General features: G+C 42.0%; 1 protein-coding gene across 1 annotated transcript in view; it reads right to left on the bottom strand.

The window, feature by feature from the left end:
• CREBBP (CREB binding protein) overlaps nt 1–22,001 on the bottom strand; it is a 136,433-nt gene that overhangs the window by 107,665 nt on the left and 6,767 nt on the right. The window contains exon 2 of the mRNA XM_060119953.1: nt 3,617–4,329. Within this exon, the coding sequence (XP_059975936.1) occupies nt 3,617–4,329 (713 nt within the window). The remainder of the gene's footprint in view (nt 1–3,616; nt 4,330–22,001) is intronic.

Below are 22,001 nucleotides of genomic sequence, written 5' to 3'. Positions count from 1 at the left end.
AACATTAAAATTGGTGAATTTTTGTGTAGCCATTTTAATACTGAGGATGAAAGGAAAAAAGCAAAATTTTTGGCATATTATGCTTTATTATTTCAAGAAAGGTAAAAGCGCAACTTAAACGCAAAAATAAGATTTGTGTAGTGTATGGAGAAGGGAAGGTGGTGTGACTTGATAGAATGTGTCAAACGTGGTTTGCTAAGTTTCATGTTGGAGATATCTTACTGGATGATGCTCCAGAGTTAGGTAGACCAGTTGAAGGTGATAGCGATCAAATCGAGACTGAGAACAATCAACGTTATATACCACACGGGAGATAGCTGACACACTCAAAATATCCAAATCAAGTGCTGCAAATCATTTGCACCAGCTTGGTTATGTTAATCGTTTTGATGTTTGGGTTCCACATAAGTTAAGCAAAAAAACCCTTCTTGATCATATTTCTGCATGTGATTCTCTACTGAGACATAACAAAAACGTTTCATTTTTAGAACAAATTGTGGCGGGCAATGAAAAGTGAATACTGTACAATAATATGGAATGGAAGAGATCACAGGGCAAGCGAAATGAACCACCACCAACCACACCAAAGACTGGTCTTCGTCCAAAGAAGGTGATGTTGTGTATATCTCCCTTGGGATTGGGAGTCCTCTATTATGAGCTCCTTCTGGAAAACGAAACGATTAATTCCAACAAGTGCTGCTCCCAATTAGACCAACTGAAAGCAGCAGTCAACAAAAAGTGTCCAGAATTAGTCAACAGAAAATGCATAATCTTCCATCGAGATACCACAAGACCACATGTTTCTTTGATGACCAGGCAAAAACTATTACAGCTTGGCCGGGAAGTTCTGATTCATCTGCTGTATTGACCAGACATTGCACCTTTGGATTTCCATTTATTTCGGTCTTTACAAAATTCTCTTAATGGAAAAAATTTCAATTCCCTGGAAGACTGTAAAAGGCACCTGGAACAGTTCTTTGCTCAAAAAAAAGTTTTTGAAGATGGGATTATGAAGTTGCCTGAAAAATGGCAGAAGGTAGTGGAACAAAACGGTGAATACGTTGTTCAATAAAGTTCTTGGTGAAAATGAAAAACGTGCCTTTTATTTTTACTTTAAAACCAAAGGAACTTTTTGGCCAACCCAATAGTTTGGTTCCATTTCATACTAAAAAAGAATCTGTGTTAATATATCTGTATAGATAGAAGTGGTTATCTGTAAGCAGAGAGGGGCTGCTCTTTTTTACTATTTAAATTATTTTATAGGAAATCTGCATTTCCTTTGTAACAATAATTTTGAAAACAAAATTACCTTTTTAAAAAAGTTTCTTTTCCCCTGAGTGCATTTTAAAATCTTATTCCGCTTAAAATGAACTTGTCTCTTACTCCTACTATTTGTCCACCACTATTAGTTCTTTTGTCCCAACCAAAGGCCATGACAACCTTTCAAAAATGCCAGTTCCCACTCCTCCTTCGCCATCAGCCTCTTTAGGGTACCTACAGGGGACAGAGATGGCTGCCCCCAAAGCACTAATGTGGCTCACTTTCCACATAGTGAGCACTAGCTAAGTGTCGTTTGAAAGAAAGGTCACTCTGTACAAAGGAATGAAAAAGTTGGCAGAGGAACATGGAGTGAAGCAGACATTATCAGCAAAGCCCAGACTATAGGAAACCCCCAGGGCAAAAAAATAAACAAGCAAAACAACTAGATTCTCCTATAAATACATTGTAAGACTCCTAGAGATTAATAAATTCTTAAGAGCCATATCAACTGAATAAAATATAGGTTATTCAGAGCTGGGGGGAAAAAGTCTGTAATAACAAATCATGACATACGCAACCATTGGAAATTTGAATATTTAGTGGACATTGATGACATGAGGAAATCATTTATTTACATGTGAGAGTGGCACTGTGCTCAGGTATGCCAAGTCTAACTTCTAGGAATATATATATATTCTATCAATGGCTCTCCAAGTGTGGTCGAGGGACTCAGTCCCTTTCAGGGGTCAAAACTATTTTCATATAAACTAAGACATTATTTGCCTTTTTTGCTCTCATTCCCTTACAAGAACACAGAGGAGTTTTCCAGAGGCTCTGTGACATGTGATATCACTATACTTAACGGCTAATGGAATGTGTGCTTGTGTTTTAAAATTCTGTTTTAGTATCTAATGTGGCTAATATGGACAGATATATCCACGTTTTAAAGAAGTCTCCTTGGGACCCTCAATAATTTTTAAGATTACTCAGGAGTCCTATGTCTACTTTTGCATGTGACTTAAATTCTCCAAAATAGTTTTTTGTAACTGGGCAGTGTGGACAAGAGTGAAGAGTGAATTAGGAAGGAACAAACATCAATCTATCCATGAACCCTAAGCCCACAGAAATCTTTTCTTAACCCAACTCCGAAAGGCACATTCACACACAGATCCCTCTTCAAATGCCAGGGACAACTAAAAATTAAGTTCATATTCCCCCTTAATAACACTTCAAAAGAGATAAATGCAATTTTAACGTTTGGCATTACTTCACCTTTACTTAAGTGAAAAAAAATTCCTCTTCTTACCTAAGCCAGTCACAGGGTTCACAGCTGTCACCTAATGCTCGCATCAACCTTGTGGGGAAACTGTGCTCTACTATGATTTCTCCCTTTCCCTCATTTGGGACTAATCAAATCCAAAGAACAGCCCAAACTGTTTTACTGTTCTGGAATCTGCTGTACCAAATACTGCCTGAAACAGGTGCACTGGTGGCTGTAGCTGAGAAGACTTTTCTCAGTGCATCTCGGTGTTTGGCGCTCCAGTGGGATCAGCCCACGCTCTTTCCCTTGTCAGCTCACGCTTTCCCAGTGGTCTCCTATCTACCCTAGCATCTGCCTTCCCTGTTCTCCACATTCAGTTCCTACACTAGACACCAGTTGCAAGGCCCTTCCCTGGAGCAGAGCTCTCAACCCTGCACAGGCGTCACACCATCTGGAGTCGGTAGCTTTGCACTTCTAACAAGCTCCCAGGTGATACTGATGCTGCTGCTTCAGGGACCCCACTTTGAAAACCTGAGTTTCTTCTGGGACCCGAGGCCCCATGCTGCCCCCTGGCTCTGCCATGTTATCTCTTCCCGGTTAACCACGGCAGGTAGCTGACCAGCTTGGAACCTAGCTTCTTTGTTGGTAAAACGGAGACTGTGACAAAAGACACTTCACCAGTTGGTTGTAAAAAGGGAAGGGCATGAAGAGTAACAACTTGCTCAGCTGCGTGAAGTGAAGGTAAAGAGCCTTTACTGGATTCACTGAGGCAACAAAAAGCTGATTCCCAGCAGAAGCTGCCTCTTTCAACCATGTGGTTCTATTTCCACACATTCTCCTCAGGGGCTGAAAACTGGTTATCAGTCCAAACTCATTCCCTAAGTTTCAACTGTCTGATGTGCAAGCTAGCCTATTGCTGGCTTCTTCAACAATTTCCAATTTAAAGGCATGGGGCAGGGATCTGTATCCTGGAAAGAAGGGCATTAAATACCAAATCTGTCTCTTCCATGGGGAGGGGCAGGAGGAAAGCCTAAAGGAGGACAGGAATGTGCCTCTGGTTAGTAGAAAGAATTCAAAGCACCGAAGCTCACTTACCTTGTTCATGCCTCCAGCTTGCGCTGTGTTCAGTCCTGCATGACCGGCCATTTGCGGTGAAACTTGAGTTAACGTCTCAGCCAGCACGCTGCTCGCGGCCCCCTGCATGGCCGGAGTAGCGTATGGCAGTCCAGCTCCCCTTCCTCTGCCAGCAGCCCCAAGAGATCCATTCATGACTTGCGCCTGCCCTTGCTGGGCCGGGTTCATTAAACTATGGCCAGAGTTACTATTGAGGAGGCCTGGGTGGGTCTGGTTAAAATTAGCATTCATGCAGATCCCAGGTCCCGTCTGTGACGTGGCAGGGCTGCTGGTCACCAGCCCCACTTGCTTTTGTGCTTGAGGATTCAGTGCTTGGGAAGCAGGGGGAGTGGGCCCAGAGGTGCTGGCTGCCTGTTTGGGCAGGCTGGGGGCTGTAGAATCTCCCTGGTTCAGAGGGCTCTTGCCCATGGCACCCAGACTGGCCATGTTCGCACTGTTCGGCTGCCCCTGGGACTGGCCGCCGAGGCCTTGTTGCACGGGGCTGCTGGCGCTCACATTTCCTATTCCTGGGTTGATACTAGAGCTGCTGCCTCCTCGCAGAAGCTCTGACAGTTGTTTATGTTTGGAAGCAGCATCTGGAACAAGGTTCCCACTGTTTAAAAGGCCTAATTCTCCTCCATTGGGGATCAGCTCATCGGGAAGATCATTTTCCAAGTCAAACAATGATCCAAAATCTAGAAATTAAACAGAAACGGAAATGAGAAACTAAGCAACCGTAACAGCTCTCCAACTGTCGTATGTTACTGTGATCTTAACCTAAAGGGACGTTTAACATGGAACACTAGCACGTCTTAACAGTAACGTCAAAATGATCTGAAAGTTCATTTGGGAAAATAAAACAGGAAGAATATTTTTCAAATTCTGAAGGAGGGAAAGTTAAACAGAGATATGAGGAAGGCTATCTAAAATGATAGATTTTATCATATATTCTAAAACAGTAATTAAATAGTGGAGTATATGGCAAATGCAGATATACAAATTAAAGGAAAACAATGGAAATTTAACTAGTTCACTGAATTATGATGTTAAAATGCTTTATAAAAACGTATGTGTGTAAAATAGTAATTGGGCATCAGGTTAGACAAATAGTAATTTGAGGAAATTAAAGCCGAGTCTTAAGTGATTACATATTTAAAAGGTAAATTATCAAAAAACCCCAACCTTAACAGAAAATGAGATTTCTCAAAGTGCTGAAGCTACAGGAAATGAAAATAAAGACATATATAGAAACTAAAAATAATTGAAAGTAAAAGAAAATAGGAGCTTAAAAAATACTTGAATTATACAGAAAGGGTTAAGGGTCAATTTTACACAAAGATTCTAAGCACACTGAATCCCAAGAATAAATGCACAAGGGACATAAGCAGGTAAGTATCACAAAGGAAGATAAAAAACAGTAAACAAAATAGACCATCCTTCCTAGTAATCAAGCATGAAAATGAAAGCAACTCCTTTTTTCCAGTCCCTCTCAAAGTAACACTTCTCTGATGTGGCCTATATACGTCATCTCTAGTTCCTCACTGACCACACACTGTCCAACCCACAACAACCTGGCTATACATGCAAGTACAAAGGACAAGATATGTACAGATACATTCATCATAGAATTACCTGTAACATCAAAACAAATGCAAACAATACCCAGAGGTAGTTTAACTTAGTGGTTATTACAACTCTAGACCCATACTGCCACCATTTGAATGCCAGCTCTGCTTCTTGCTCCCCACTTACTAGCTGTGTGACCTTGGTTAAGTTAGAGTTTCTGTGCCTCAGTTTCCCTATCTAGAAACTGGGAATGATAATGGCTACTACACCTCATAGGGCTGTTGTGAGGACTAAATGAATTAATAAATGTAAAGCACTTAAACAGTGCCTGTGGATGCTAAGTGTTCAGAAAGTATTAGCTATTATTATTACTGTTATCCAATAACAGAGGTTTGATAAATTGCTGTATAATACTGTAAAACACTATACATCTATTAAAATAATTATGAAGACTATACAAATACAGGAAAATGTATGTTATGTAAAAACATGAAAATGGAAATTGTACGCAAAATAGCACACAGAGTAAGATTAGAACTAAAGTACGTGCATGTAGGCAGTAGCTGGAAAGTAATATGCCAAAAATAGAGTCGTAATGGTAAAATGGTGAGGTGATGTGTCCATGTGGCTTTTTAAAAAATTTTTAAAAGCCACTCCCCCTCCCACCACCCACTTTAAGAAAACTGAAAATCTTTTTCTCCATGGCACAAACCCTTCTGACTGCTTCCCCCAACAACCTCCTCGGCTGGCTGGCCGGGATGTTCCTTTTAGGAAGGGCAACACCTTCTCAGGCAAGGAGCAAGAACCACCACAATCACCTCCCCTTCCAGGTGACACAATCCCAGCTAAGGGAACTGAAGGCAAGTCAGCCAAGACAGTTCTGGAAAAGGTTTTCCTTCCTAATGGTAAGGGATGCTCAGAAAAAGATCTCTCTTTTCCTCACCGGATTTCATCATGGGACTGTGGCAACCCTCTTCAACCAGGAGAGGAGACACTGTTTAAACACTAAGGATGGCTGCAGAAAAAATACAAGCACCTGGGTTCATGAAGCCATCTCTAGGCTAAATTATCCAACTCTGGAAGCCTCCCCATCTTCAGACTTCTCGTAATGAGAGAAAATACATTTCCTATCATTTAAGCCATTCTAGCTGGAGTTTAAGGTAACTTGCAGCTGAAGGCATCTTATCTCCATCATGTCTGTGAAGTTCAAACTCCTTCACACGGCACATCAGTAGGTGGCCCCTGCCCACTTTCCAGCCCTTCTTTGCCAGGCACCTCCTGATGCACCTCCTACCTTGCTGGCACAATACCGTGAGCCAGCACGTGTATTAGCAATCTTTCTTCTGGGTGTGCTCTCTCTCAGTCTAGAACACCCCACGTCCAGCCCTCCCTCAGATTGAACAGTGACTATGAAGACTTTCTGTAGGTTGCCCCTGTAGAACTGACCAGTTCCTTTTCAGCCTCCTGAGTTCTCTGTACATACATGCCTCATAAACCACCTCGAACACATACCCATTTCTTCCTGCCTGACTGTAAGGGACTAGATACTCCTTGCAAGTGGATATATACATACTCTGTTTTGTAGAACCTGTGAGAGTAGCTGCAGACACCATGAGCCCTTCCTCTCAAGTACTTTACTGTGTGCCTCCTAAGAACACCCTTTACACAGCACAGTACATTTATAAAATTCAGGAAATTTAACATTGATACAACACTTAATATACTGATTGCCCTTACTCAAATCTGGCCAGTTGTTTCCCAAAATGCCCTTTATCACACTTATTTTTCCTGATCCAAAATCTGATTCTGGATCCCAGCGCACTCATGTCTTTGTCTTCTCCTTTATTCTAGAAAGGTTCCTCATACTTTGTCTTTCATAACTCTGAGATTTCTGAGGAGGGTAGCTCAGTTGTTTTGTAGAATGCCCCTCAATTTGGGGTTGCTTCCTCACGATTACAGGACACTTAACTATGAAGAGACAACAGGACTCGACTCCTGGATACAGCAGACACCTCTGAGAGAACCACTGACCGGGGCATGCTGCTAGCGACAACCCAGCTCCTGTGTTTCCAGGTGGCTCTGTGGGTTCCATTCCACAGCTTTTATGCTATTGTATTGCCCTGAACCTGGAGATTCCCTAAGGTCTCCAGACACAAAGACCACATGAAATAAAGTAAGAACAAATGAAAACAACACTCCAACATAACTAACATTTCTGTTTGTTGCCTTCCAGGTTCTGTCCACATGTACACACATTTTTACTCAGTAATCTCATAAAAAAAAGAAAAAGAAATCAGTGACCTCCCTGGTGGCGCAGTGGTTAAGAATCCGCCTGCCAATGCAGAGGACGTGCGCTCGGGCCCTGGTCTGGGAAGATCCCACGTGCCATGGAGCAACATGAGCCTGTGCATCACAACTACTGAGCCTGCACTCTAGAGCCCACGTGCCACAACTACTGAAGCCCGTGTGCCTAGAGTCTGTGCTCTGCAACAAGAAAAGCCACCACGAGAAGCCCGCACACCACAACGAAGAGTAGTCCCCGCTCACTGCAACTAGAGAAAAGCCCATGCGCAGCAACAAAGACCCAACGCAGCCAAAAATAAATTAATTAAAAAAAAGAAATCAATGTATGTGTGTGTTTAATGTAATGCTTCTTAATCTATGAACGTGAAAATGAAACTCATTTAAACTAGAAAATGGAAGCCGTTATGATAGAGATCATGTTTCCTCCCTATCTGCCGGGGAGGAAATTAGGTGTCAAGCACTATAAACCAGAAGGGACTGGGCTACTAATATTGCACACGTAAAGCTTGGAACAATCTGCTGACGCTCCCCTGACTGACTCTTCCAAGAGTGCCAAAGCACTTTTCCTAGGAGAGGGCAGACAGGCCAAGCCAAGAGCAGGTAAACGCAGAAGAACATGGTCTCTAGTCCAGTGTAGGAATTGGAATCGGAAATGGAAATGCAAAAACAACACTTGCAAGTGGAACACAGGAGTTCAAATCCTGTCTGAATCAATTAGCCCTGTGTCTTTGGTCAAACTGCTTAATCTCTGTGCCTTAATTCCCTCAACTGTAAAACAGGGACAATGGTACCCCAGGGCTACACGACGAAAGCAGGAAAGGAGTGCTCTGTGCCACAGATACTGGTTATTTTCTTCTATCCTGCACAAAAACTTTCTTACTTGCAAAAATTCACCCAGCGTGCTGCCATTCTCAAATTGACTGATTTTCTTTAATGGTTTAGTCTTGTTCTAGTCCAAATGCACATGCACCTTTTACGGCTGTAGCAGGCATTATGTCTGCTTGTGCTCACTGTTGGTTTTGGTTTTTATTGGTCTGCCACAATTTGTCCACCTTAACCACTCTTTCTCATCCTGCTTCAGTCCAAGCACATCTCACAGCTGTTTGGGCTCAGAAAGGGTTGACAAATTCTGCTATGTCCTCACCTGTGCAGTCCAAACACGTATGAACCTGTCTACAACCACATATATGACGTATGGCTTTTTTAACAGACAAAGGGGTTGTGTAGGGCTTGAGGAAGGCACATCCATACCCACACCATCACCCTTTTCTCACCATTACTTTCTCCTGTTCTCTAGTTCAAAACAAAACATTGATAAAAGAGAGCGAAGCAGGAAAGCCAGGCTGTTGCAACATAACACAGCTGTGCTTTCTACACACCAAGTGTCCCAACACACAGCTTGGGTAATACCAATCTGAATCATCGGAAGTTCCTAAAATTCAAGATAGAGCACCACCACTTCCAATCCCAGGTAAATTCCTTTCTTTCCACCAAGTCACCAGGGGACGGGCCAAGGAAAGAGCAAAGCTGAGGCTGAACGAGATTCAAGGACACCCCACTTTCCAGGGGTTCACCCTTAGCAGAAGACGAGCTCTGTCACACAGCGAACAGCAGACAGCCTGTCACACTGCCACCGCTGGGAACAGGAATTCTCTCTCTTCGGGGGCTTCCTGGCTGCATCCAGGAACTCGAGATAGAACATACACATTTGGGGGAGTCACCCGCTCCCTGAGGAACCACAAATGACTCTTCTTGGCTTGAAGGCACTTGGTGGGGGCGGGGCTGAACCTCTTCCCTCCCCTGGTCTCTGTCAGGTCTCACAGAGACCTGCCCGAGAGCCCCTTTCAATTAAGCTGACCTGAGAAAAGAAGCTACGAGCTCCCCAGCCTCTATCACACTGAGGCAAGGATGGGGTGCCCACAGCAGCAGCTTAGGAAGGAGAAAGTCAACCAAACTTGGCCCGCCTCAGGAACTGAAAGTCTTCATCACGCGCGACCACGAGGGGCCTTTCCCTCCTAGACCACACACAGAGACCTTGGTCCAGGGGACGGTCACACCAAACACTGACAGACATGCTGCAAGACCCATTCTTATGCATCACAATCAGAAGTCAGCATTTCACCTTAAACAAGGAATGAACTGCTATCAAGTAGGCTGAAAAACACTTTTAATTTTACAAAATCAAATACCAGGCAAGTGACTGACTCAATCTGTCCAGCCAATAACATCCGAAAACAGTTTTGTTTGAAAGACTTTTTTCAAATGCAACAGCTAAACAAACCATCTAGAAAACACATCTTCCCTCAGGTTTTCTAAATTCTCCTCTTTCTGTCATAATACCTTATTTTCTCTTTTGAATAGCATTTGGAGCCCCAAATTCTCTGTACTGGCAGAACTGATTTTTCTCTCAAAATGTGTACAAACCAGTTTATCACCCCTCGTATTAGCCAGAAGTATGAACTTTTCCACACTCTACAGACATAATGAATGAGTCTTAAAATCATATGATCAACTTCTTGTTACAACTCATGAGGCTGTAAGTACCTGGAAAGCAGGGATCCTGTCTACCCAGCGCCTGTCATACAATGCTTAGCATATAGAAGGCCCTCAACAAACATCTGCATGCTGAATGAGAATGAATTACAGAGAAGAGTGCCAGTTACAGATGATACACAATATCAATTTTAACAAGTTACTTGTCTAGCCAAAGGTATCAAGTAGTAATCTTAGCATCTATTACTAGTTTCCTAAAATAGAAACAAAGAACAAAATTCAACAATGAAATTTTCTTGAAATGTTACATTGTTCTACTCATCCTTCTCTTTACACCTCTTTCCTGCTGCCCCTCTATCTTCCAGAAAACCAGCCAAGTCTATTTCACTCTCTGGCTACACCTCAGCATCAATGACCCTCTATCCTATGGTTGATGCAAGGATTAAATGGCATGATGGAGAACGAGAGATGGTAGTGTTAGAAATAAACTACGTAAGAGCTTAGATGCTGTTTTGTGTTCATGTTTCTCTACTTCTGAGCATGAAACTCCCCTCCCACAGAGATCTTCTCTTCCCCACTCACACCTATTTCTATCTGCAGTCCTTATTCCCTGTGAAAAACGTCTGCTTTCTTTAAAGTTTTTTCAGAATTTCTCTACATTTTCTTTGGCATTACTTGTACTATAACCATGACTACTTAAATGCTTCTCTTAAATCTTTCAAAAGCTGAGCACTTTTATTACTTATCAACCCTGGAAAATTTTACAAGAAGAATTTTTAATTCCTGAGTCAAAACTGGATACAAAAAAACTTGACCCAACTGGGCATATACCCTGAGAAAACCATAATTCAAAAAGAGACATGTACCAAAATGTTCATAGCAGCCCTATTTACAATAGCCCGGAGATGGAAACAACCTAAGTGTCCATCATCGGATGAATGGATAAAGAAGATGTGGCACATATATACAATGGAATATTACTCAGCCATAAAAAGAAATGAAATTGAGCTATTTGTAATGAGGTGGATAGACCTAGAGTCTGTCATACAGAGTGAAGTAAGTCAGAAAGAGAAAGACAAATACTGTATGCTGACACATATATATGGAATTTAAGAAAAAAAAATGTCATGAAGAACCTAGGGGTAAGACAGGAATAAAGACACAGACCTACTAGAGAATGGACTTGAGGATATGGGGAGGGGGAAGGGTAAGCTGTGACAAAGTGAAAGAGCGGCATGGACATATATACACTACCAAACGTAAGGTAGATAGCTAGTGGGAAGCAGCCACATAGCACAGGGAGATCAGCTCGGTTCTTTGTGACCGCCTGGAGGGGTGGGATAGGGAGGGTGGGAGGGAGACGCAAAAGGGAGGGGATATGGAAACATATGTATATGTATAACTGATTAAATTTGTTATAAAGCAAAAAAAAAAAAAAAAAGAGTCAACAACTCCAAAAAAAAAAAAAAAAACTTGACCCAAAAAGGGTAACGCATCCTGAAAAAGCTCACATCTAAAGATGAGGAATCCATAGAATGGTAGAGATTTTCACAGGGTTATAAGTCTTAGATGACCTGGAGACCATTCTAGGTCTCTTCAGTGCATTTATTAATATATTACTAATTAGATACTAACAACACAGGAAGAACAGTCTGGGGTAGTGAGAAAAGTACCCTGCCAGAGCTTAATTCAGGTCCATCTCTGTCACTCACTCCTCCCTCCTATGTGTGCTTCCTCAGATCTAAACTGGAAATGAAAACAGTACCTGCTTCTAGGATCACTGATGCAGGCATTAAATCACACAATGTGCATACAGCACTTAGCCTGTCATGCAGTAAGGGCTCAGTAAGTATTAGTCATTATTATCACTATCACTGTCCCATCTTCCAAAGTTGCTATGAGGACTGAATGATACACACACATCAAGGACTGGCACCCTATGCCTGGTACAGGGTTCGTGCCAACAATCATCTTTTCTGTAAGGTAAAGCCCTAATAATCTGACGATTCTACTAGAATTAAAGCTTACTTTGCTTTGAAAATCTTGGAGATTATGCAAATAAATAATGGAACAACTCTCCAACAATGGAGAATTAAATTTTTTTAAAGGAAAAGGAAAAGAAAAAAAAAAGGCCTGTTTTATTGGCATTTATACCATTACAAATAAACTTTATCTAGGCATTTAATCAAGTTCCTAAAAGACATCTTTTATTTTTTTTACAACAATTATTAGGAAATAATTAAGAGCAAATTCTTTCTAAAACCTTCTGTGATTAAGGCTTCTTTTATGCAGATACATAAATTAGTACAGAATGGGGTTTTACTTTATTCTGAACAGTGATTTTACACTGAACAAAAAAATATGTCCTTCCTCAAGATCACTATCTGCTTAAGAGTCAAAGTGGGGTTGGCTGGGCAACCCACCTCCTCCCAGGCCTTCCTCAGTGGGAGCAAGTCCCAGCTCTCAGGCCTTCGTTCTGTGCACCACGGCGGACTAGGCTCACTTGAAACTTGAATAAAAGGATTATAAGACAGCCCTGAGTGGAAGTTCTCTGTCACACTGGATCCTAAATCAGGAGAGTCCTGGAATTGCAGCCAGCCTCCTATCCTCATCTGACTCACTTAGAGGTTCCCTGGAGATGCCATTCTCAGACAGCTAGGACAATTTCAAGTTTCCTAAGTGGTTTGTGTGCTGCCTCCCTCAGCCTTGAAGGGAGGAGACAAGCTTTCCTGGGACAAAAGTGGGAAAGAAGGTACTGTCACAGCAGCAACCGCCACTAAGCCAACCATAAACCACCCAGCAGCCCCGAAACGCAACCAGGTGGTTTGGAGTAGAAAGGGGCTCACTGTTCTCCATCATCATGGCTGAGAAGGGCACTGGGACCCAGGGGAGGCACTGCCTAGCCACCCTGCAACCCAATTAAAAGTCCTAGAGGAGGAGGAATGTGGGGGCTGAGCTAGGATTCAACCTCTGCACCCTAACCCCAGGTGCTGGGCCACCTCAGACTACCTGGCCACAGTGTAAGTACAGGCAAGCAGACAGCCAGAGACCAGGTCCCCTGGCCCAAATGCTGGGAGCTGTAGCTGGCAGGCAGCAACACCAAGTCAGGAAGAAGGGGAAAGACCTTCTTCTGGACACAGAGGTGTCAGTGTACAACATATGGAAGTGTGTGGGCTATCAGAGAGCCCACAACAGAAAATGAATGCATGAAGTCCAGAAAGTACACCAACATCCAGACAATGGAATATTATTCAGCACTAAAAAGAAATGAGTATCAGGCCATGAAAAGACATGGAGGAACCTGAAATACACGTTACTAAGTGAAAGAAGGCAATCTGAAAAGACTAAATACTACATGATTTCAATTATATGACATTCTGGTAAAGGCAAAACTATGGAGACAGTAAAAATAATCAACGATTGCCAAGAGTCTGTTTTTTGGGGAGGGTCAGGGAGCTGGGGGAGAAATAGGAGGAATACAGGGGATTTTTAGGGCAGTGAAAATACGCTGTGTGATATTATATGATGGATAAATGCCATTGTACATTTGTCCAAACACACAGAATGTAACAAACCAACGGTGAACCCTAAGGTAAACTATGCACTCGGGATAACTGCACTCGGGATAATTACGATGCATCAATGTAGGTTTATCAACCGTATCAAATGTACCACTCTGGTGGGGGATGCTGATAATGGGGAGGCTGTGCATGTGTGGGGGCAAGGAGTATAGATGGGAAATCTCTGTACCTTCCCTTCAGTTTTGCTGTGAACCTGAAAGTGCTCTAAGAAAATTGTCTTAAAGGAAAAATTAAAAAAGTATGCCATTAGATTACAGATAAATCACAAGCAACTGAGAGGTACAAAATGATAGAGAATCACAAGCTGAAGAATAACTTGAGTATTTATCAACTATATTAATAACTAACATACAAAATATCCAGTGATGTCTATGCTGGGTTTAAGTGTGCTGCTTTTAAAGCTTTAAGGATCCACCAACACACAAGCTCTTGGAGGACAGTTTGATGATATGATCAAAATTACAAATGCATATTCCTTTTAATCATTAATTCCATTTTTAGGAATCTGTTCTATAGATATACACATAACTGTGCAGAGCTATTCATTAAAGCACTGTTTGTGAGGGGTCAAGATTGGAAACAGATTAAATCAATCATGGCACATCTCACATAACAAAACTAGCAACTACAGGGCTTCCCTGACAGCGCAGTGGTTGAGAGTCCGCCTGCCGGTGCAGGGGACATGGGTTCGGGCCCTGGTCTGGGAGGATCCCACATGCCGCGGAGCGGCTAGGCCCGTGGGCCACAAATGCTGAGCCTGCGCGTCTGGAGCCTGTGCTCCGCAACGGGAGAGGCCACAACAGTGAGAGGCCCACTTGCCGCAACTGGAGAAAGCCCTCGCACAGAAACGAAGACCCAACACAGCCATAAATCAATCAATCAATCAATCAATCAATCAATACTCCCAATTTCTGACATTAAAAAAAACCAAAAAACTAGCAACCACAGAAAGAGATAATAAGGAAGCTCTCCATGTGCTGCTGTGTACAGGTATGTAACCACGTGGACAGTATGCTGCCTCCAGTAAGAAGAAGGCAGGAAGGGGGCAAGGGAGCTAAGAATAGGCTGTCTGCTTGAAGAGATAAACCGTGGAGGAGAGCACAGGGAAGGAGGGGGGCTCTCACTCTACAGCTTTGTGTCCTCTGATTGTTGAACCATGTGAGTGAACTTCCTGTTTAAGTAATTAAAGAAATTGATTTTTAAAAGGCAGCCCCTGGGGTGTCCAGGCCCAGGTGATTAGCTTCAGCCCAGGTGATGATACCTGGAATGTTTCCAGATGCTCCTGGTTCCAGTTGGAGTGTTTACGTTTGAGGATGAAATCTGAAATGGGTTCAATACTAGTTTAAAATATTTTTAGTATTCAATGAGCTTAAAAGGCAGGAAAATAAAAAGCACTTTAAAGAAGGATTTTTCAAAAATACTACTTTTTTCCTAAAGAAATGTGACAATCTACATATCATATTTTGTACCCAACGCAGTAGTAAGGTACACGTTGCTCACGTCAGGAAAGCTGACATTATTTCAATGTACTTGAAGAAACATTAGTTGGCTGTCAGGTCTTGTAGCTTCCAGCACATCAATGAAGAAACCTCTAATAAAAGGATTCTGTTACCCACTACTGGGCATATACCCTGAGAAAACCATAATTCAAAAAGAGACATGAAGGGCTTCCCTAGTGGTGCAGTGGTTGAGAGTCCGCCTGCCAATGCAGAGGACACAGGTTCATGCCCCGGTCTGGGAGGATCCCACATGTCGTGGAGCGGCTGGGCCCGTGAGCCATGGCCGCTGAGCCCGCGCGTCCGGAGCCTGTGCTCCGCAAGGGGAGAGACCACAGCGGTGAGAGGCCAGTGTCGCACAAAAAAAAAAAAAAAGAGACATGTACCACAATGTTCACTGCAGCACTATTTACAATAGCTAGGACATGGAACCCACCTAAATGGAACCCACCTAAATGTCCATCAACAGATGAATGGATACAGAAGATGTGGCACATATATACAATGGAATATTACTCAGCCATAAAAAGAAACAAAATTGAGTTATTTGTAGTGAGGTGGATGGACCTAGAGTCTGTCATACAGAGTGAAGTAAGTCAGAAAGAGAAAACAAATACCATATGCTAACACATATATATGGAATCTAAAACAAAAATGGTTCTGATGAACCTAGGCGCAGGACAGGAATAAAGACGCAGACGTAGAGAATGGACTTGAGGACACAGGGAGGGGGAAGGGTAAGCTGGGACGAAGTGAGAGAGTAGCACTGACATATATACACTACCAGATGTAAATAGCTAGCTAGTGGGAAGCAGGTGCATAGCACAGGGAGATCAGCTCGGTGCTCTGTGACCACCTAGAGGCGTGGGAGAGCGAGGATGGGAGGGAGGTGCAAGAGGGAGGGGATATGGTGATATATGTATACATATAGCTGATTCACTTTGTTATACAGCAGAAACTAACACAACATTGTAAAGCAATTATACTCCAATAAAGATGTTTCCAAAAAAAAAAGATTGTTAAAAATCAGAGCTTGTGACAAAGGAAGTGATGATTGGACACCAACTAACACAATCATATTTTCCCGTCTTTGGACGGGATTAACTCTAAGTTAATTTACACTTTGTTCAAATCATTCTTGCTAGAGGTCTAAAGATTTTGCAATAGGAATTAACCAAAACTCCAGTTCTCACCATTTAACAGATTCCTCTAACCACAAATACTAAAGATGTTTTGCTTTGGATCTGATTTACTTTTAAACTAGTTTTTCTTTTATTTTTTAAATTTATTATTTATTTATAAATTTATTTATTTAATTTATCTTTAGCTGCACTGGGTCTTCGTTGCTGCACTTGGGCCTTCCCTAGTTGCGGCGAGCGGGGGACACTCTTCATTGCGGTGTGTGGGCCCCTCACTGTGGTGGCCTCTCTTGTTGCAGAGCATGGGCTCCAGGCGCACGGGCCTCAGCAGTTGTGATGCGCAGGCTCAGCAGTTGTGGCACGTGGACTCAGCAGTTGTGGCACACAGGCCCAGCTGCTCCACGGCATGTGGGATCCTCCCGGACCACGGCTCGAACCCATGTCCCCTGCATTGGCAGGCAAACTCTCAACCACTGTGCCGTCAGGGAAGCCCAGTTTTTTGTTTTAAAAATAATATATTTATGTTTTTTTAAAAAGCATTTGGAAGACTATAAAGTGAAAGTGGACAGCCCCCAGTCCCCCACTCCCAAGGAAAACAATTTTCAGGGATTTCCTTCTGAAAATACCCTATGGACACATTAGTATATATCTTTTTACATCTAAAAAGGATCTAATTATCATTTCTGTTCTCCATCCTGACTTTTTATTTAACGATTCTCAAACTTATCTCCCATCTTAAATACCCACCACTCTCCCTCCCCAGATTTACAATGGCAAAGGACTCAGCTACTCCTCTTCCGAAGGACTTCTGGGTCACCTTTAGTGTTCTGCAATACCTAGATTAATTAACTAAATTAATAAAAAGGTCTGGAATTAACATGAATATTCTTAGAAGTCCTACCGAGCAAGAGATTGATTTTTACCTTATCTATTATACTTGGCGTACAAGTAGGTTGTTAAGCTACAGACATTTGTATGTCAACTAATAACGTGGTTAATAAAAACAACAGGTTTAAAGAATCTTTTCCAGAAGCTGGGAAACCATAAACAGAACTTCGGTGTGAACCATGGTCGCATGATGTGCAACATGATGACAGTAACAAAACCTCTAATACTCTTCAAGATGAAATTACTTTTTAGAACTTCAATTCTTCCTATTTACAAAGTGTAGAAAAGACACAAAAATCATTCTGTTTTATTTAAGTACAGCACCAAAACATTTTACCATTTTAAAAAAAAGGATTTTTAGAATGAAGCCTGCTCTTCAAATATTAATACTTCCCTCAGCTCTGAGATATTTATCAGTCTGAAATGCACCTATAGTGGAACAACATATATAACATGTCACTTTGGGAAGGAGTAAAAAGAGATGGCATGTGCTTACATAAACAGCATATGTCTAGCATGATATACAAGAAACACTAGTTGCCTGTGGGGAGGGGAACTGGGTGACTCCGTAAACAGGAAAGGAAGGCTTTTCACTAAAGTCTTTTGTACTTTTTGGAACCCTTTGAACACATCACCCAGTCAAAAGAATTTAAAAAAAAAAAAAAAACTTTTTAAAGAATCACCTGTTGATACAAAAATTTCCTAATATCTTAAATAAGAACACTACATCTGACCCTTGAACAAGGGTTTGAACTGCACAGGTCCACCTATACACAGATTTTTTTTTCAATAGTAAATACCATAGTACTACACGATCTGTGGTTGGTTGAATCTGAGGATGCGGAACTGTGGATACAGAGGAACCGCATAGGGAGGTCCCACGAATATGGAGAAACCGGTATACAGGGGGCAAGTTATATGTGGATTTTTGACTGCAGGGAGGGTTGGCGCCCCTAACCCCCACATTGTTCAAGGATCAACTGTAGTTCTGATTCTTAAGCTGCTTTTTGTGGGGTCTTTTTCCTCCCACAAATAGGGTTTGGGGAGAGAGAAGGCAGTTGTCAACTCTCCCTGCAGGTATGAACTTAGATGGAAAAATATACCTTGGAAAAAGATGATATAGCCTCTGGAGAACAAATCACAGTCACTTCCTCCAAATTACCCTGGATGTGATGGGCTTCTAAAATTTTGTATTATTTTTTAAGCTCTAAAAGGATGGTCTGGACTCCCTGGTCAGACACTGCAGGCTCTCCATGACTTTACCTTGCCTTCAGACACCCAGCCTGACTCCCCCTGCTAGTATGTCCTGCAATGAGCTCCAGTGCCCTTCCTCTAAGAAGTTTCCCTGACCACCCAGCCTGAAGCATCTGGTTCCTTCCCATCACAACACTGATTTCAGTTCGCAAATAGACAGGCATTGGTGGGGCTGCTGGACTGCCTGCCCACACCACTGCACTCTGAGTTCCAAGAACACAGGGCCCCCACTGATATCACCACAGCCTAGGAGTGTCCCACACATAATAAGCACATATAAATAGTTTGAATTATATAAGCGTTTTAATATTTGTTGAATAAAAGAATAGATAAATAGTAATACAGTTGAGACTAGAGCTCAGGCCCACCCAACTTCTCAGCACAGGACACCACCAGCAGTGTCCACATCTAAGAGGCAAGACCACACTGCCTCTAAATGGTAGCCTGTTGAATGTAAAACAATAACAAAACTGACGTTTTGCAAAAAGTTTACACGCTCTGAAGTGTATACCTCCAGACCTCCACACTTGCTGTTTATGCTGTTCCCTATGCCTGGAATAGCACCTCACCCTGACTCCTGTTCATCCTCAGGTCTCAGTCACCTCCCCCAGAAGGCCTTTCAAGACCCTTAAGAAAAGACTCTGTCCTATGCCCCAATCATGGACCTCCTCTCCAAGGTACTCGGTCACAGCTGACTATAGCTGTCTCCCATGAAAGCAGATCCTGGACCTGCTGTGTCCCCACCACTAGATCTCCAGGACTGACATCCCAGTGTAACAAATATTTTCTACATGACTGAAAAATCCTGTATCTAAACCAATGAGTATTTTTGAAAATGCTTTCCATCTTTACAAGTTGGTCCCTTTAAAGGGACTTTGCCCTTTAGGTCATAAATATCTTAAAGAACACTCTAGACAAATGAAGTAAGTAAATATACTCAGGGCTGTGCTGTCCAACACAGCAGCCAATAGCCACATGTGGCTATTAACATTTACATTAATTACAATTAAATCAAATTTAAAATGTAGCTCCTGACTCACATTAGTAACAGTTCAAGTACTCACTAGCCACAAGAGCCTAGAGGATGCAGTACTGGGAGTGTGGGTCTAGAACATGGCCATCATCACAGAAAGTTCAGCTGGACTTAGTGTCAGGAGAACACTAGCGTTTCAAACAAAGGAAATGTCCAAACTCACTCTTACCATTGAGAAGGAACCCGTTTTTCCTTAACTTTCAAAGATTGAGAAAGTCACCAGTGTGAGCTAAAACACTGAATTATCACTAAAATAATTTTTAGCTCACCAGTGTGAGCTAAAAATCACTGAATACGATTTTCTCAGAGATCTTTAAAAGAAAAGTTCAACTCTGGGCAGGCTGTGCTATTCAAACAAAAACCAATCCCAGAGCAGTAAAGGCACAACCAAAATAACACAAAAATCTATCAATACTTTATGCCTTGTTACTTTCAATAAAAATTACTGATTAAATAAAATGTAAATAAGATTTAATGTTAGGGGCAAAAATTCTTTGTCCGCCATGGGGCGATTTTTACTAGCAAAATCCATAAATCACCACACCTAAAATATCTAGGAGACTGGAAAAACAGTAAACTCCAACTGAAGCAACTTCCTATTATAGAATCTGGAGAAAGAGAAAATCCCCACAATACAGGGAGGAGCTGAATCCATTCCTTTCAAGGTCAGTGGTAGCTGAATCAAAGAGGAAATTAAATTTCACTGCTCTTTCTTTCAACCAATTAACCTGACTAAACTGGATAGTGATTCAAAGGCCGTTTTCTCCCCTAACTCTGTTTGCTAAAAAAGAAAGACCATTTTTATAGCTTCTCCACGTTCACTTTTCCTTTTTCACTAAGTCCTAACCTAAATCAAGTCCCTGTTCTGAAACAATACGGGAAAAAACAGTTCCGTTTACACTTCGATTTTCCAATAAAGAACAGTTTTTAACTTCAAACACAGACTGAGTAAAGTGTGTCAAACTCCTACCCGTTTTGTGGGATTCCTGAATCTCAGCCTCTAATTCATTCCTTTGCAAGCTGGTACTGAGACTGCACCAGCCCTGATGCTCTACGTGGAACAGGAAGGGGAATCATCTTCCTGTGTACTCAGCAAGAAACGTCCATGGATCTGGTTCTGGGTCAGACCCCTTACCTACATCAGCCCCATCCTCACCAGACCAAGGGTAGGTGACGTCTAGTACTTTCCCACACAATGATACAACAATAATAGCCGCTGCAACCGGCTATATGCCAGGAACCACAGGAGCCCAATATGCAAAGCTAACCAAAGTGAGAAGAAATGGAAAATTCTAGGGGGGGAAAATCCCTTTTAGAGATGAGACCCACCCTTCCCAATGAAGTTCTAATGTAAAGTCATTGGCCCAAGGCACAGAGCTGATGAGCTGGAAGATGAGATCCAGTGTCCACTGAGTGGAGGCCAGGCTCCTTCCTCACTACCTGTATCCCAGTATAAAAAGCTCTGACATTTCCTTCAACTCTGAGTCATGGTTAGAAGGTTCTACTTTTAATCAAGTGACAAACACTCAAAATATTTTAATCCAAAGGAACTGGGTCAGACGCATACAGTCCATAACTGTCAAAGAAAGCCCCAATTATTTGATGTATTTCTATAGTTCCTGAGTGTTATCATTTAGTTTGTTATCAAACACCAAAATCCACTTTATTCAAATATTGTTCAAGCCTCACTCTACAGGCTATCAGAAGAAACAGTAGCTTATTTTCCTTGCTATTTCATTGGTTATTCTAAGTACAAAATTAAAACACATATAGATGGTACAGTTTTTATAAGGAAAATTCAAAATATTTGGGAGCAGTGCAAAGGGAAGCTTTTGAAATATAAAAATATTTTGCGGGACTTCCCTGGTGGCGCAGTGGTTAAGAATCCACCTGCCAATGCAGGGTAGATGGGTTCGAGCCCTGGTCTGGGAAGATCCCACATGCCACAGAGCAACTGAACCCAGGCACCACAACTACTGAGCCTGCGAGCCACAACTACTGAAGCCCACGCGCCTAGAGCCCGTGCTCCACAACAGGAGAAGCTACCGCAATGAGAAGCCTGCACACCACAACAAAGAGTAGCCCCTACTTACCGCAACTAGAGAAAGTCTGCGCACAGCAACAATGACCCAATGCAGCCAAAAATAAATTAATTAATTAAAATAAATCTAAAAAAAAAGATTTTGCTTTACAACAGAATTGTATAATCCCGTTCAACAGCTACAACTATTAAGAAACACCTACTATATACACAGGTGTATTAGAAAGACTGGCAAATTAAGAGATCTTCAAAGAGCAGCAGACGGGACATCCAGAAATAGGAAAGTCGGGTTTAACCAAGTGAAAATTTCTTCAGCATTAGATTTTACTATTCTTAGTGATGGTTCAACTAAACATTCTTTTGATTAATGGAAATGAAACATGGGGGAAAACGTTACACGGGATGATATCCAAGGTCTTTCTAAGGGTAAGGTTTTAAAAGAAAGGAATTTGACTTCTAGACATAGAGCTCAAAAATAGCCTTACTTCCCAAATTTAGAACAAGAAAACACCCTGAAGGCAGATTTTTCAAAGTCAGCAACATTCTGCATATTGTCTAAGAACTTGCAGTGG

This window comes from Mesoplodon densirostris, chromosome 16, assembly GCF_025265405.1.
Source record: "Mesoplodon densirostris isolate mMesDen1 chromosome 16, mMesDen1 primary haplotype, whole genome shotgun sequence".
In the NCBI taxonomy this organism is placed as follows: domain Eukaryota; kingdom Metazoa; phylum Chordata; class Mammalia; order Artiodactyla; family Ziphiidae; genus Mesoplodon; species Mesoplodon densirostris.
The sequence above is the reverse complement of the archived record's forward strand: the minus strand, read 5'-3'. Positions and strand labels throughout refer to the sequence as shown.